Genomic DNA, 18,024 nt, shown 5'->3' on the forward strand with positions numbered 1-18,024 from the left:
ATGAGATGATATGAGAGATAATGAATGAATGAGAAAACACAATGTTTAATGAGATATGATCAGAAGGATGGTAAAATATAAAAATAAAACATGGATATATTTAAATATTAAGATGAAATATCATTTGAATTATAGCAACAAATGTAATAAGCAACAACATTGCAAAAATAAAAAAATAAAAAATACACCACAGTAATACAAATATAATTCATAAATAACATTAATAATGCAATAAATTTTGCAAGAATGTTGACTTCTCAACTTTTTGTTGTAGATGGGGTTGAAATTATTAAATTAATAGTTTGCCACTGCCAATACTTTCATAATTTCTATCAATTTAAAAATTAAACCATCATTTATAGATGTGAATATTTGACATGTTACTACTTACAAAAATAATAAAGTACCAAAAAAAACTTTATTCTTTTAATAAGCTATTACCAAGGAAAAATTTATTATTTCCAAAACGTTAAAAAATAGAAAAACATTTGTTATTTTTAAATCCTGAAATAACAAACATAAATCTTAAAAAAGTAGAAAGCTATTTTGTGAAAAAGCTAAAACACCAAACAGTTGTTTTTTCATATTTTCAGAAATCCTGTTTGCCCTCTCTTACCTCTCTCTATTTACCCTCTCTTATTTCCCTCTATTTAACCTCTTTTACCTTGCTCTATTTAACCTCTCTTACCTCCCTCTGTTAACTCTCTCTTACCTCCCTCTATTTAACCTCTTTTACCTCCCTCTATTAACCCTCTCTTAACTCCCTCTGTTAACCCACTTCCCTCTATTTACTCTCTTATCTCCCTCTATTAACCCCATTGTACTTCTTTCTATTTAACGTCTTTTACCTCCTTCTATTTACCCTCTCTTACCTCTCTCTATTAAACCTTTCATACCTCTCAGAAATTTTCGGTACCAAGAAAATGTGAGTGTCATGTTTAAGGAGATTAAACTTTAATATGTCCAAGATTACTTAAAAATGTTTCACTGTATATCAAAAACCAATTTTAAAACACCTACTGATATTTTTGGTAAAACAACAAAATTCAGCTATTTATAAGAAACTATAATATAGAAGTTTTAGCTTGTATGACTGTTACATTTTTATTTATTTAATATTGTGTTTTTAATTTATTCTGATTCAGGGAGGAAGTGTTTCAAAAGCTATTGATCTTGCCTTCAGTTCAAAGCAGTTTGGTGCTCTGCAGTTAATATCAGATGATCTTGATGAGAATGTTGATCCACAAGTACTACATAAATGTGCAGATTTCTTCATAGAAAATGATCAGTTTGACAAAGCAGTCAATCTTCTTATTGCTTCAAAAAAGGTGAGAATGTAGATTTTTAGAAAATTAAAATTTTATTTGAGTTATTTTTTATTTCATAATTTATTCTTATTTAGTTTGAAGAAGCACTTCAAATGTGCCTTGATCATGATATCCAAATAACAGAAGAAATTGCAGAAAAAATGACTTTTCCCAAAGAACACTCTGATGCAAAATATCGTTTATATTTACTTGAAAAAATTGGAGAATGTGCATACAAACAAGGTTCTTTTCACCTTGCCACAAAAAAATTTACTCAGGCTGGAAACAAGATGAAGGTTACTGCGTCTAATTTTTATTATTTTAACATTTTCCTGTTTTTGGTTTTGTTATATGTTTATAATTTATTTCTTAGGCTATGAAATCGTTATTAAAATCAGGAGATACAGAAAAGATAGTATTTTTTGCTGGTGTATCAAGACAAAAAGAAATATATGTAATGGCTGCAAACTATTTGCAGTCTTTAGATTGGCAGAAAGATCCAGAAATTCTTAAGAATATTATTAGTTTTTATACTAAAGGACGTGCTCTTGAATCATTATCAACATTTTATGAGTCTTGCGCTCAGGTATGTTTTTTTGCTCTACAAATATATCAGGGGAAAGTGGGGTGAGAATGAATGTTCGTTTTCATGTTGTGTTTTTTTCCATAAAGTACCATAAAATTTGTGTTGAATTTATAGACTAATGAATTGTCATGGTTACAAAACTAATTACTTAATCATTGAATTAAAATCATGGTATTAATTTTTTAATGTGACACTGTTTGTTGCATCATCCTGTGTCGGGATGGTATGGGACAAGGTTGGAGTGAACTTAGAAAAAAAAATTTTCAGGTGTTTTTTTATTCACTCTTTTCTATTCATAATATACCATAACATACCAATATTCATAATATACCATAACATATCAATATGCATAATTTATTTATGTCAAGCAAAATAAAATATTTTAGGAGTCACTTTACTTTTCTTATATTGTTTTATTTATAAATTTTTTTTCCAAAATAAAAAAACATTAACATTAAATAAATATTGAGATCTTATAAACATAAAAAATGTCTTCTCCATTTTTTTAACAAAAAAAAAATTTATTATAAAAATAAAAATATAGTAAATTTAAGCAGGAAAGAATTTGGACAGTTTCCCATTTCATTTCACGCACCCTGAAATTTTAGGACTTGATACTAAGAAAATATCCAATAAAAACCTTTCTAAGGTTAATTACATTTTCCGGTAGATATCTATTTCAAGTGGTTTTAAAATCCTATAATTGGGATTTTTTATATTTTTCACATGTAAGATTTTATATGTCATTGTTTTACATTTACACACAATCTAACAATAAAAGTAGAAAAAATACTTGAAATAAATAAAAATCAAACAGAGAGATTTATGAGTTACAATATTTTTACTCATTTCAAGTGTTTTTTCTACTTTTATGTTTAGATTTTGTGTAAAATGAAATATAAAACAATTTTTGTATAAAAGTTTAGGAAATAATAATAACTACACTAGAGTGTTTAATTAATGGTTTGTTCTAAGAGTTTGTTTTTTTTTAATTAATTAAATAATTATTTTTTTATTTAATTATTATAGGTTAGGGTCTCATTAGGGGACACCAACCTATGATTACCAATAAAAAAAAATTTATTGTAAATTTTTTGCTACATATTAAATTCTTTTCTAATCAATCTCTTTTTTGATATTTAAAAAAAAATTAAATTATTAAATAATTTTTCAGTGTAAAAACACTTTATCAAGAAAAAAGTTTGAACTTTAGTAAAAAAGGTTAAAAACTTCAAAACAAAATACCAAAATGTTCTAAAACTCATGAAGTGTGCAGAAGATCTGTTTACACCATCTGCATAAAGAAAACCAATGGCAAATGACAAAACTTTACCAACCAAAGTATGATGTTGGCTCCTCTAAACTAGTATGATGTTGACTATTGAACCGTGGTCAGCTTAAAACTTTTTGTGAAATATAGTGATAAAATCTTAAGTTCTGGGGAGACATAAATTGTAAAAAAACTTCTAGAATGTTATCCATTAGCCATTGCTTGAGTTTTCTGGTAACAAGCTTTTGCTTGAAGCTATTCCACCCATGGAGCTTTATTTGCTACTTGGGGTAGTGAATCATTTTGTCAAATAACAAAACATCACTGCATAGTCCAATTCGACCTTATTATGGAGGGCATTTTAATGGTAATTTTAAATATTATGGAGGGCATTTTAATGGTAATGATTGTGTAAAGCTTTTTAGAGAGTTGTATCCTTTAAAGAATCTCTCTGAAAAAAATCAACTTCTATCAATCTACTTTGTTCATCTATACCTTGCTTTGTTCAGAGATGTTGTCAAATAATAACTTGGATCCTGATTTTGAAAAAAATCTTTCTGTCTCAGTCACACAAAAAGTACATGTTGTTTTCCATCATGTACCACAATTTTTTAAAAAAATTATCATTGGTTCAATTAGTAAACAACAACACTATTCAATGTCAAACCACACTGGGAGAGATACAAAAACCACACTGGGAGAGATACAAAAACCATACTGGGAGAGATACAAAAATCACACTGGGAGATAAAAGACATACTTCTCATCTTGATTTTTCAAAAAATCAGGAAAAATAAGTGGAAAATAAATAAGTGAAAAATAACCTCATTGAAAAATTATGTAATTCCCTAAAAAAGCCTTTGAATTAGACACAGGTATATATTACCGTCTAAACTTTTATCTAAAGAAAATGTTTTAAATTTCATTTTAAACAAAATTTAACCATACCAGTGGAAAGAAATGCTTAAGTTTAGTAAAAGTCCTCAATAACTTAAATATCTCTCACAGATGGTAATTTAAGATTTAAAAACTACATAAATAAAAATAAAAGCAGGCAATACATGAGTATTTACTATTAGTGATGTTTTTGAAGTTCAAGAAACTTGTTGATATTTCATATATGGGATTTCATATATGAAAATTCATATATGTATTACTGTAGCGGCCTTCCAGACCTTGAGGAGGTGAATTAACATTAAAAAAATATATACATATATTCACAAATAATTTGCAAAAAAAACCAACTCTTCTAAAATTCAAAAGCATAGTAAATAGAAATTTATAACTAATTAATTTTTACGTTTAAATTTTCCCTTGAGATATTCCCATGTCCTCATCTAATGTCTCATCTAAACTTTTTGATTTTTTAATAACTACCTTTATATAAATGTACTATTATTCAGGTTGAGATAGACGAGTTTGAGAATTATGAAAAAGCATTTGGTGCACTTACTGAGGCTTACAAGTGTCTTTCAAAAGCTAAACCAAAAAATGTTACAGTTCAAGAAGAAAAACTTGCATTAATCAAAACAAAATAAACTCTCATGAAAAAATATATACATGCAAGAAAGTGAGTTTTTTCAGCGTATATGAATGTATGTATGTGTATATGTGTATATATATATATATATATATATATATATATATATATATATATATATATATATATATATATATATATATGTTTATATGTAAATTATGTTAGTGTATTTTACTAATAGAGTGCTCAATGTTCTTAAAGGACAGAGCAATAATAAATTAGTAAAAAACACTTATCTAACTTTTATCTTCTACTTTAAGTATAACCATTGCTGGATCATCAGGAAGAGTTCCTTCTTGGATATATATAACTCTTCCTGATGATCCAGCAATGGTTAAACTTAAAGTAGAAGATAAAAGTTAGATAAGTGTTTATTACTAATTTATATATGTATGTATATATATAGAATTATGTATGTATGTATGTGTGTGTATATATATATATATATATATATATATATATATATATATATATATATATATATATATATATATATATATATATATATATATATATATATATATATATATATATATATATATATATATATATAGATATATATAGATATATATATAGATATAGATATAGATATAGATAAATTTTTATAGAGAGTATTCGAGCACTCCTGATGAAAGCGTCAGCTCTTGTGAATTGCTTTTAGAAGATCCGGATGTTAATGTAGCAATACAAGTTAAACATATTTACACTTTCTTAATAGAGCATTACGTTAATGTTCGTAACTATAAAAAAGTAAAAATATTGTTTTATTAAGTGTTTTTTGTAGTTAATTTTCTATTGCATCGTTTTGTAGAAGTTGTGATGTTCTTAATGTTGTAGGTCACGATGTTGGTGTTATTGTCAATATTTTAGATTATTTTTTGTAATTTGTTAATAATATTATTGACATACACATGATATTGTTATGGGAAAAGTTATTTTTGTTAATCTCGTTTTTCTTTTGTAGATGTTCTTAATGTTTTGTGTGTACTTCCATTAAACTTCTAAAATATTTATTAGGCATATCATTTAATGGAAGATTTTCGCAAGTGCTGTCCTTCCGTAAAACTTGAAAAAGTTATTTCTAAAGGGCATATTCAAAAAGTATATACAGAACTTGGAATCGCATTAAAACCAACTAAAGACAAAGAAATAGATAAAGATCCAGAGGAAGAGATAGATGAAGAAGATGGATACATTTAGTTATAAAAGATGAAAAGATGGATGCGTTTAGTTATAAAAACGTTTAGTTAAAAAAAATTTTTTTTTCAGGATTAAGAACATTGAGGATTTGATTTTCTTTTCTCATAAAAAGAAAAGGAAATTGCAAATCAATAGTTTTAGTTACGTTGATATGCGCCCACGTACGCACACAGCTTTTTAATTTAAAAAAACTATAATTTATTTGTAAATTTTTATTGTAAATAAGAATATTCAGTGAAGATTTTTAAAACATTTTAAATATATAATATAGAAATACCAAGAAGCTTTTTTTTACTTCACTGTCTCCTTATTTGGTTTGTGTCTGAAGTCAATTTAAATAACTTAATCGAATATATTTAAATATGTTAAATTGACGTAATGAATTTAAAAAAAGGTTCTTGCTTTTAATGCAATATTCCAAATACTTTAAATAAGTTACGTCTTACGTCCATAACATTATTTTAAATTTGTATTCCGGGATTCCCGATGTGTATCAATGTACTTAAGGACATATCTGTAAAATACGTTATTCTTAAGGGCTATAAAAAATCGAAAAGTAAAATTTATGTTTTACCACGTTCTAAACAAAATAATCCAAATCAACGATCGTTGCTTCTCCTATAAGAGGAGCTATTTTGATAAGGATCGTTGAAAAATTCTTTTCAAAATAGCTCTCTTATAAGAGGAGCTATTTCGATAAGAATCGTTAAAAAATTAGGAATATTTTGGAACCTGATAAAATAGAAGCTTTACTTTTTTATCTCCTTTAATAATTACGTATTTTTAACAGCGGAATTTTACTTAAGTTTTTAATTGCGGAATATATCTTAAGCTTAAAATATATTCCGCTGTTAAAATTTTGAGTAGACTTGAAATCTTTAAATACTTTAGGTTGTACGAGATGTCGTTTAAAACGTTCTAATTTGTTTGTTTCGCTTAACAAGCAAAAAACTTGACTTGCCACACTTCCCAACGTTCTTGTTTGTAACTTATATTAAACAGGGGTATGTCAAAAAGTTTTTTATTATGAAAAAAAAAAAATTTCGGCTGTTTTTATATTACTGTTCATAATGTTTTTTTGAACTTTTTTTTATATAATAAGTATAAAAATTAGCGATATTGTTGAGATTTGAAAATAATAAACTTTATCGTAAAAACCGTCCTTAACCATTTTGGTAAAGTTATTTTCTATATCTCGGGTTTTTATCATTTAGTTTTTATCATTAGTAACTTTACCTCAGTTACTTAAATACCTTAAAACTCGTATTTACTATATAAGTTGGAAAAACATGTTTCATGCACCAATTAAAGCTGAACATAACACATTTATTTCCAAATGGAAATCATATTTTTTAACAATACAATAATCTAAAACAAACAGCTAGAAAAAAATAAAAATATTCAAAATGCTGGAAAACCCGACTCTGAGTGGCGAGCATAATCATTTGATTTTATTCGGTTAACAATCTATGGTTTGTATTAGACCTAAACTTAAAAATAGAAATAATAAAAATGAATAAACAAGAAATAAATAGTCAGAGAGTTAGCTTAAAACATCCTGGAACCTGTACAAATACACTATTAAACTAAAATTTGATATATAAGAAACCGAGTTTAAACAAAAACTACAATAAAAAATATTCTGAAATAAAAGTTTTTACATTTCATGGATATTTACAAATAGTTCAAGCTTCTAAGGTAAACACCAGTTAAATTATAATAGAAACCATATAATGATATCTTATCTGCTTAATATATATAAAGGGCAATGTGTGTTTGTTTGTTCTCTATAGAAATCCAAACCGCCGGACCGATCTCGATGAAATTTGGCATGGGGGTAGTCCTCGAGGGGGAGAAGGTTCTTAGCTGGGTTTTGACCCCGTACCCCAACCCCCGGGGTCAGGGGGGACCATTTTTTGGGCCCATTTTTGGGCCGATTTTTGTGTACAGATATCAGGTAAGCCAGTTTAAATATTGGCCCGGGCAACGCCGGGTAACTCATGCTAGTATGATATATTGTTCATATTAGCTTTTTTCAAAATCGGAGTTATATTTGCTGATTTCCAGAGTTCAGGTTTGTTTTTTTCAACAATTGTTTCTCAATCAACGATTTATATATATTAAATTTAATGATTCACAGAGAGTACTATGACATTTACTTAAGACATATGAGCTCATTCCAACAGCTTTGTAGACATCAAATTTTTTAATTTATTTTCAATAGTATAACTAGTTATTATACTGTTTATATCTATCTTGAATAATTTTAGTCTTCTGCAGCATATTTGGTATGTTATGCTTATCTTCATTTTTAAAACTGAAGTGAAACTATTGTTTAAAATATTTGCTAAAAATATTCGTTACCGTGTTATTACATTAATCAGAAATTGAAACTATTCCTTCTTTAACTTTTTTCTTTAAATTAACATAACTGTAAAATAATTTTGGATCTTTTTTTGATGTTTCACTTATTCTTTTTTCGTATTCAATACGTTTTAACTTCACCAAGTTTTTAACTAATTTACTTTCTATTTTGTATTGTTGAATCAAGATGGGTGAATTGGATTTATTTGATATTAATTTGTTCCATTAGGTTGTATTATGTCTAATTTCCCAGGAAAAAAAGTTTTATAGAATTACTATAAACTTTTGGAATATATGGTCTTTAAAAATTCTATAGAATTCTATAAAATTTCTATAGAATCTCTGTTAATTTCTATAGAAATTCCAATAGAACTTTTTTTCTACTTTTTGTTTTATAGAAAAAAAAGTTTTATAGCAATTTATATAGAAATTAATAGACATTCTATAGAAATTTTATAGCATTTCTATATAATTTACAGGGGCGGATGCAAAAAATTATTTGGGTACGTCCAAAAAAAAAAAAAAAAAAGGTCCTCTAATTCTAAATGTTCTGAATTCTAAGAACATTTAGGACTTTAAGATTATGGTGTAGGGGGCCCATCCCCCCTGGATCCTGGCTGATACCCCATTATAAAGTTATACGATTACACATTACTGTTTCAAATTTATATATTTGTTATTTAAAAAATTCTTTACATTAGGTATTATAATATTATAATGAACAGCCGTGATGTAATAGCTGCATGTTTCAGAAGCAAGATATCCCTGGTTCAAAGAAAGCTTTGGTAAAGGAGGAGGCACAAATTTCCTAGTAAATCCTCTTCAGCTACGCTTTGTGATAAGACTGTTACAACTAAGGGCACCAAAAAACAAAAACAAAAAAACAATCAATATGGAGTTATATAAACATATATTTAGTGTCACATTCTAGTATTCCAGTTAGCTAAAAAAAAATTGTAAACCCATCTTCATTCTTTTCAACCTTGCTGATAAACAAATCTAAAAAAAATTAAATCATAACATTTGTAATCATAACACAAAACTTTAAAAGAATGAACCGCAACAAAATCGATACACCTGAAGGTAACAGCAAAAAACATTGTATGCCAATAATTAGTTCATGCCAAATTATGTTTTATAAAAATGTGTGGCTATGAAAATAGCCTTTTTACCAAGCGGTAATGAATTTTTTTTTTTTAATTTTTTTACTTTTTTTATTTTTTATTATTTATATATTAATTTTCTATTTTTATTTTTTAATATTAATTTAAAACTTAATCTACGATTATTAATTGCAAATTTATCAATAACTTTTTCGATATCTATTACTGACTCTGTATGAATATTCATCAAAGCTAAACCATTTAAGCGTTCCTCTACCATTGTGCTTCGCGTATAATTTTTCAGGCGCCGAAGCGAAGAGAATGTGCGCTCACATTCACATGAAGTTAAAGGAAAGGTAGCAAGTAACTGTAGAATAATTTTTATGTTCTCAAAGCCAGGAAAATTTATTGCTTTTAAAGTCTCAGTAATATTAAAAGAGACATTACCTTCAAAATTTAACCAATATACTTCCCATAGGTCAAGCTCACCAGGTAAAGCTAGTGGATTTGGTAAATCTGCCCTGTAAAATTCACTAAAAGGTACTATACATTCTTTCCAAATAGTGTCACGAGAACTTTGAACTTCTGAAATCATTTTAGTAGGAACTAGGACAAGCGCTTAATAAAATTTTATGGTAGTGTTGTCAAACCTTGTGCCTAGTTCAATACTCAGACGGTCTAACAAAGGAATTGTGATTGCTATTTTAAAATAATCAGAAACACATTCCGAAGGAGTATTATTTCTGTTTTTTGAAATAAATGAAGTTCTTGGCTTAGCTTCAGTAACATTTAGCTCATGGGCTATTTTCAGAGCTTGTTCATAGCACATTTGATGGTGTTGATCAGCTATACTTCTAAGCGAAGATATAACATCTTTTAATGCCCGAATAAGATTTAAACCATCATAAATATCATTACTCTTTGACTGCAACATTCGTGTTACTGGAAGAGTAATGTCAAAGACATTTCTTGTTATACATAAAGCAATAATAAAGTCAAAACCTGTTATTAACTTCAGAAGCGAGGATGCACTGGAAGACGTTGAGTGATTAAAACTCTTATTAACATTTAAAGATATTTCTTCAAGACAAGAAACCAAAGGAATAAAAAGTTCTTGAAAAGTATCCAAACCATTAACCTTTTCTACCCAACGTGTTCTGCAAACATCTTTCAATTTTTTTTTACCAGCAACTGGAGCAGTTCTTTTAATGTGCTCCTCTAAATTTTGTTGCGTTGTAGGTGAAAGATTAAAAAAGTATGATACATCTTTAACATGCGCCAGAAGATTTTTGACATATTGAACATTGCATGATGCACAAATGGCTAAATTAAGTCTATGACTGTAACAATGAACATATATAGCTTTTTCATTAAGATTTAAAACACGAAATGACAACCCTTTGGTGTGTCCAGAGATTACCCCAGCACCATCATATAACTGTCCTCTACAATTCATGATATCCAACAAAAAATCTGAAATACTTTTTAACAAAACACTAAATAATCCTTGACCAGTAACACTGTTAGTGCAATGTAAGAAACTAATAAATTCTTCTCTTATATTGAACTTGGAATCAACAAATCGTATTACTAATGATAGTTGTTCTTTATTATTACTGTCTGAGGCTTAATTTCTCCAACTATTGCTTCAGTAACAACTTCTCCACAACACTTTATTAGTTGATTTTGTGATGTCTTAGATTTGTAGGAAGCATTTTGTTGATAATACTTGAGATGATCTTCAAGAATTATATTACCAGCTTGAACACGGAAATGTAGCAATTCAATAAAATTTCCTGCAGTGTGATTAGAAAATTCACCATTTTCAGGATGAAACTTAGAGTCGTCTCTATGCCCACGTTAAGAAAGCCCAAGACGCTCACAAAGAATAATTGTTTCAATAATAGGTTGCAATAACTGTCGATTTTTGGAAATCTGTGATTGAACTATTTTGAGATATAATGTCTATTGATTCTGTTTTACAAGACCAAATCGATGATAATGAAAATAAAACTTGAGCAGTTTTTACATGTAAACCTTTATTTCTGCAGACAGACTTATTGTTTTTGCCAAATACATGTTTCTGAAAGTAACGAGAAGCATCATTCCAGCGATCATAAGGCTTACTAAATAATCTTTCGGCTAAACTACATTCAGATGGAAAACTGAGCCCAAAAAGTACACATGGTAAACAGAAAGCTCCATCAAATATATTTGAGTATGTAAGCCATGGAAATTTTTTTATCCATATAAATCGAAAACTTCGTCCATTTTTGTTTTTAGGAAAAATAAATTTCTTACTAGGAACAAAAACAGATTGAACTAAATTTTGAAGCTCAGAAATATTTAAGGTTTTTGCAACATTTGAATAACTAGTATATTTAGAAACCAAATAACCAATATCGAAATTATTGGAGGGTAAAGAAAATGGTTAACAAAAAGTAATTTTAATAAAATTGGATAAAGATGTAGATGATTGACTAGAAATTAGCATAGATTTATTTTTTATTTTTTCTTGCAAAAGATTACAATCTTGATGTTTAGATTCAACATAGAAATTTATATAGTCTGTAACTTTTTGCCAATTCCATCGCAAATTTTGCGTTTTAAATTCTCTCTCATTAATAAAGGAGTATAATGGTTGCGTTGAAAAGGAGAAAAAAAATTTAAAATCCCTACGTAACAAAAAAGGAGATAAAAAGATTTAATATTGTTTAATGAATTTATACGAGGTAAAATAGTATGGCTAAATAAACTTTTATACTTTTGTAGACCAAAATCTGGGTATAAACATTTTATTTTTTGCTGCAAACACTTGACAATGCAAGAATACAAAGGAAAGAAGACCGGTATTTATCATTACAATTATTAACAGCTTCCTCTTGTACCAATTCTTCACATTTTTTTCCTGTATCCAAAGAACTTAGGGAGACTGAAAAAGGAAGAATGTTATCAAAACATAAAAAAGAGCTTGGATTATTATTAAAAACATTTTGAAAAGTTGGGTGGTTATAATAAAAATCAGCGTTTAGGAAAAGTTCAATTGAGGTCAATAATCTTAAATCATTAAGATGTCATTGCAGTGTTTTAAACAAAGTTTGCATCGTGTTTTTTTATGTATTAAAAATTAATAACATTTTTAGAACATAATAATTGCAAGAATTTATTAAAACTTACTTTGTGTTTGAACCTAGAGCAAAATCTAAATTTTTACTTGAAAGTTGTTTTTTAGTATTTAGATATGTTTTATATGCATCTGTTATTTTAGTATTTACAATCTGGTTGTATCTGGTTTTTTAGTATTTAGATATGTTCTATATGTATCTGATATGCCATCTTCGGGTCACGCCTTAACTATGGGTGCCAGATATGGACACAGAATTATACTTTAAATAAAAAGAATCTTATAAATCTACAAAATAAGTCTTTGAAAATATTCCACTTTCAGCCAAATAATTTTGACTCTGATGTAATTTATAGTATTTCAAAAATAATGAAATTAGATTAAATGATCGACTTGTTGAACAGTGCCTTCGCATGGGACGTTATACACCAAAATATACCATTGGTATTCAACAATTATTTCACGTTTATAGCTAATATCCACAACCACAATCTTAAATCTGTATCTTACAACAAATTAGCAATCTCATCAAAGCAGACATTTAAGTATGGTATCACATCAATAAAAAATCATTCAATTCACTCCTGGAAATCCCTACCTATTGAAATTAAAAAACCTACCAAACAAGTAAATAAAAAAATGTTTATTAAACAAGTAAAAGATTTTATCAGGCAAATACCAAATGAAACTACAAAATAAATATATCAGTATATGTGTATGTATATGTATATCTGTGTAGAGTATATGTGTGTATGATATATGTGATTGTTTATATTAATTATGTGTGTATATATATATACATACGTACGTATGTATAAGTATATGTGTGTATATGTATTCGAGTATATGTACATATGTGTTGCATGAGTGTGTGTATATGTGTGTATATATATGTATAACTGTATTTATATTTGTGTGTATGGGTGTTATTTATGTTTGTGTGTATATGTATATGGGTGAATTTGTAGGTATGGGTTTATGGGTGTTTTTGTATGGTAGTGTTTATGGGTGTATTTTTAGGTATGTTATTTATGTTTGTGTGTATGAGTGTATTTGTAGGTATGTGTTTATATATTAATATATAACAACAACAAACAAACAAAAAATGATTAAAATATATTGAAATAATATAATTAAAAAATAAAAAATTAAAATTTAATTTAATATATTAAACAATATATTATCACATTAAATATTACATTTTATTTTTAATTAAATGCAAAAAATTTAAATTTAATGTATAAATTAAAAGTATATAAAAAATTATAAAAAAAACTTACTTCTTCTTACTAACAATACAATATGCCTTACCATATCTTAGATATTATTATTATTTCCTACTAACCACTATTACTACTTTAACTGCTATTAATTAATTCTATTTACTCTAACTGTTATGATTTGCCTCATTCAATCTATTATTATTATTATTGTTTATTGTTATTATTATTATTTATTATTATTATTATTATTTTGTTCTTATTGTTTTTTTATTTAATATTATTAGTATTTATTATTATTTTGTTATTATTGTTTTTATTTAATATTATTAGTATTTATTATTATTTTGTTATTATTGTTTTTAGTTAATATTATTATTATTATTATTATTGTTATTATTGTTATTATTAATATCATTTTTATTTTTTACAATAACTGTTTTATGCCATCGTAGGTCTTTACGCATTATCAGTTTGTAACTGTTAGTAAATGTCCCTCACTTTCGTTTTTTTTTATATACAGTTATTAAGGTGGAAATATATTGATTGATTGATCTGTAAGCGACTAATGTACTCTTAAATATTTAACGATAATTTTTTAATCAAATAGAGTTAGAAAAAAATAACATAGATATAGCATAAGAAGGAAGTCAAAAGAAAGAAAGAAGTAACTAAAAAAAAATTTATTAAATGTTAAGTTGAATGTTGTTGCAAACAAAGGAAATGTCAAGCTTTTGGCCTAAAGCAATGTCCTAATTGTCTTGATGTTCTTCGTTTAATTTGCAGCATAGTGAGTTGCTGAGTTAATGGTGTTAAATCATCTGATATACAACCATTATAACGAATGCAACGACAATCAATAATCTTTTTTTGAATTAAAGTAATAAGTTAAATCCATTGGTTATACACAGTGGGTCAAAAGTGACATTTTCTGGTCAAAACCTTTAAAACCAAAATTTTTTTATTTTTTTAAATTAGAGACAGTTTATTATATTAAAAAACATAATTTGTGGAAAAAGTAACATTTGTTTTTTAAAAACTTCAAATTTTATTACATAATTACGCAAATTACTAAAAAACTCATTTATTTTCCATTTATAAAAAATTCCGTTTTTACCCAACAAAATTAACAACAAGGATATTATTTAAATTTATGTTTTACGCAGAGTATTCTATCGTTGGCTCTTGCAATAGTTCAAGTACACCAGATGGTAGATTTTTTTTTTGTTATGTATCTTCTTTCTTAATGTGCAAATTAAAGGATCAGATGCACATAAAAGGCGATGAAAAAGGTCTACATTGTTTTTTTTCCGATCGCATTTCTTGTAAAATTTTCACGAAAAATCTTAAAAACCTTATTGGTAGCCTCTTGAGCCTCTTCAGAAAACATACCTAATGGAAGAGTAAATAGTTCGATGACTTCATAGCCATGAATCAAAATTTTATGAAGTCATAGGATACCAAGGGTACAGGAATACATAGAGCGAAGCAGTTTCCCAACAGAATGTTTTAAATTTGGATGAGTTAATTTCATAACCACTTGATATTGTGGCCAGAATAATATGAAGCATTTTCATAAGATCTACATTTATGTTCATTATACTAGCTGAGACATCGGATTGCTGAAAAAATCGCCAAGCTGTGTTGCCATCGTTTGATGTACCTGCCCCACCTATTCTCGGTTGGTCTATGACAAGACCTATCCTTGTTCGAAATTCAGCACAGACTTCAAGCTTTCTCAGTTTAACAATATTTTTTTCGTCTTGATTTCTAGCCTGCCACTTCATAATCGGCATCTTATAAGAGATATGGAGCATACAATTTAAAAACCTTATCCAAGCATGCAAAGTTGAAACGCCATGTTTTATATTGCCTTCTAAAGTTTTTTTTTTGAACAACTAAAGATAAATTGTTCATTTCGATTGGAGATGCATTACACACTGAACAGCATTGGTATGAGTTGGTTGCTGTGGAAATAATAGTTTGAATTTTTCCATCTATCATTGTTAAATTTACAATATGTTGTATTCCAAATTCCTTTGTTGTACCGTCCTCCAATAAAACAGGTACAGCAGATAATGTTATGTCTTTAATAGAAGCCATAATTGACTCATATTCTGCAAGAATTACTTCATTTGATTCTTTTTTATATTTAAATCTCAGAGTCTGCAGTAATTAGTTGACGATGGTTTCGGATTTCTCCAAACAACCTGTTTTTTGTCATCTTTGAAACATTATAGTTCTAGAGGAACCAAGCAAGTTATGAAAAGTGATTCATCTGTATGAAGTTCACTAGAAGCATCTAACAGTTGTTTATAAACAGATTGTCCTGTTGTACCATCAAAACCAGCTTTGTATATTATAAATAGTTTAGTACAATCGTTAAGCACAGGTGAATTTAACACAACGCTATAAGCTGAACATATTCTTGATGCAGTATGAAAAAGAAGAGCTTGTAATGGAACCTCTGCAGAGTAGTCAGTGACCTGAATGTTTTCAGGGTAGCATTTATTTTTAGCCTCTTTTACAATATGATAGGATGGGTATAGAGAGCTGAATGGAAGAGCATTGTTTCTTAAATGCTGATAAGTTTCTTTGGATAAATAAGCATCTAAGACTAGCGCTAATGATTGTTTTTAAGTAAGTGATTCTGTCGATAATTCTTTGTTGTATATTTTTTTAGCCACTTTTGCTTCTACAAACCTTTTATCCCTTTTCAAACTTTTGCTTGCTGCAAAAAAAAGTTCGTTTAAATTATATTTACTCAAAAGCTCTTTAATTATGCGATCTTTAGTTCTCACAGACGCATCTTCAAGCAAAATCGAAGGGCGTCCAGCTTAAAGTATAATATTATTTTATCAATTATTAAATCGTCGTAATAATAATACAAATAAATTATACACATTATAATAAATTTACACATTGTTAAAGTAAACATACCACAGGTTTTTGTCTCGATTTTTTTTTTTACAGTCAAATATAGTTTGATTTAACCAAACTTTATATCTTTTTTCAAATACTGCACTTGTTCTATTCAATTTTTTCCACTTGTTTTTAGCTTGGTAAATGAATTTCGAAATAATTGACAAGTTATCATTAGATTCTTCAAAATTGCGTTGGGAAACAAAACTCAAAATCTTTGCATGTAAATCATCATTTTGTAGTAAATTATTTTCCATTATATAATTCATAAGATATCTCCTTTCCATTTTTAAGAGATTGTCTGTTCAATAAAATAATTTTAATTTAAAAGAAAGTAATTGAAAATGTTTTTAATAAAGTAATTTTTTTACCAGCAGTAACTATGAAACTCAGTTCCTTTCCTTATTTCTCATTAGTTGTTATCGTGTTTTTTATCGATTACATATAATTTTATTGTTTTCGGAAATTATAAAATAAATAATAAATATTATGTCCCAAACTTGTACTACGTAGAAGTATATAATTCATATTTTATCACAGTCTCTGAGCTTTTATTACTTTAAAACGGTAGCATAAAAAATTAGGAATAATGGTTTCAATGCGATCTAAATGTTCATTGAGCAAATACGAGGAAGTTACTGGAAAGCAATTAAAAAATACAAAAATATTTAATTTTAAACTTATGTCTTTAATAAAAATTATTATAAAGTCAAGCTGCAGTTTTTAAATTTCAAATCATCTTAAATTTTTTGTTATCGATCAAAAACGCAATAACAAGAAACGTGGACGTAGTTAATTGAATTTAAAAGTGTATTCGTTTTGGCAGCTATAGGCAGCCAATTTTTATACCACAAGATCAATGTCATATTGGTATTCAAATATATATCATTTTAAGCGGTTGATACAGTTTGATCCGATGGTTTTAAATGATATTTTTGAAAAAAATAAAAACTTTTAACTCAAAATTATTGATGTTTGCATTGTTGAAAATATTTATATAAAATGCAAAAAATTTTTTTTTAATGTGATTTAAATATTAACATAATACTATATAAGTCATTTATAAGTTAAAAAATAAATTTAAACTTCTTTAAAATAAGAAATCAAAGTTTTCAAAAGATGTAAAGAAATTTAAATTTTCACACTTTTTTATTATTATTAATAAAAAGTATTTAAGGAAATATTTAAACAACAAATATGGCGTTTTATTGAAAAATTATTTTTTAATAAAATATAATTTCTGGCTTATTAATATATTGAGCAAAATTTGCCTTTTTCAAAATTTCAAAATTTAAAAACTTTTTTATATGGTTTTGCCGGCTTCTGGCCCACTGTGTAATAGAAAAACTATATTTTGCTAACTTATTACCCAGTAAACACACGACGTC

The 18,024-nt window shown here is 27.1% G+C and overlaps 3 protein-coding genes across 3 annotated transcripts in view; 1 reads left to right on the forward strand and 2 right to left on the reverse strand.

The window, feature by feature from the left end:
* LOC136083429 (intraflagellar transport protein 140 homolog) overlaps positions 1–5,943 on the forward strand; it is a 47,885-nt gene extending 41,942 nt beyond the window's left edge. Inside the window, 6 exon segments of the mRNA XM_065802825.1 lie at positions 1,146–1,328; positions 1,403–1,603; positions 1,681–1,893; positions 4,567–4,733; positions 5,312–5,453; positions 5,721–5,943. Coding sequence (XP_065658897.1) covers positions 1,146–1,328; positions 1,403–1,603; positions 1,681–1,893; positions 4,567–4,733; positions 5,312–5,453; positions 5,721–5,903 — 1,089 coding nt within the window. The 3' untranslated portion in view covers positions 5,904–5,943.
* A 3,267-nt stretch (positions 5,944–9,210) lies between these two features.
* On the reverse strand, positions 9,211–9,965 carry LOC136083430 (52 kDa repressor of the inhibitor of the protein kinase-like). Its single transcript, XM_065802826.1, has 2 exons — positions 9,542–9,965; positions 9,211–9,266 (listed from the first exon to the last, which is right to left on the reverse strand). Exons 1-2 carry the CDS (start codon positions 9,963–9,965, stop codon positions 9,211–9,213), a joined length of 480 nt encoding a protein of 159 aa, XP_065658898.1.
* A 24-nt stretch (positions 9,966–9,989) lies between these two features.
* On the reverse strand, positions 9,990–15,510 carry LOC136083431 (zinc finger MYM-type protein 1-like). Its single transcript, XM_065802827.1, has 4 exons — positions 15,176–15,510; positions 11,289–11,742; positions 10,988–11,206; positions 9,990–10,937 (listed from the first exon to the last, which is right to left on the reverse strand). The coding sequence occupies exons 1-4, from the start codon at positions 15,508–15,510 to the stop codon at positions 9,990–9,992; spliced, it is 1,956 nt and encodes a 651-aa protein (XP_065658899.1).
* Between the last annotated feature and the right edge of the window lie 2,514 nt (positions 15,511–18,024).

Source organism: Hydra vulgaris, chromosome 08 (assembly GCF_038396675.1).
Source record: "Hydra vulgaris chromosome 08, alternate assembly HydraT2T_AEP".
Lineage (NCBI taxonomy): Eukaryota > Metazoa > Cnidaria > Hydrozoa > Anthoathecata > Hydridae > Hydra > Hydra vulgaris.

Coding starts and splice junctions, on each gene's coding strand:
- LOC136083430 (XM_065802826.1), bottom strand. CDS start 9,965: ATGATTTCAGAAGTTCAAAGTTCTCGTGACACTATTTGGAAAGAATGT. Junction 9,267..9,541: donor AATTAATAATCGTAGATTAA/GTTTTAAATTAA, acceptor AATTTTTTTTAG/ATTTGTTTATCAGCAAGGTT.
- LOC136083431 (XM_065802827.1), bottom strand. CDS start 15,510: ATGCCGATTATGAAGTGGCAGGCTAGAAATCAAGACGAAAAAAATATT. Junction 11,743..15,175: donor TATGTATTCCTGTACCCTTG/GTATCCTATGAC, acceptor TAAATATACTAG/TTATTCAAATGTTGCAAAAA. Junction 11,207..11,288: donor CAGATTTCCAAAAATCGACA/GTTATTGCAACC, acceptor GACGACTCTAAG/TTTCATCCTGAAAATGGTGA.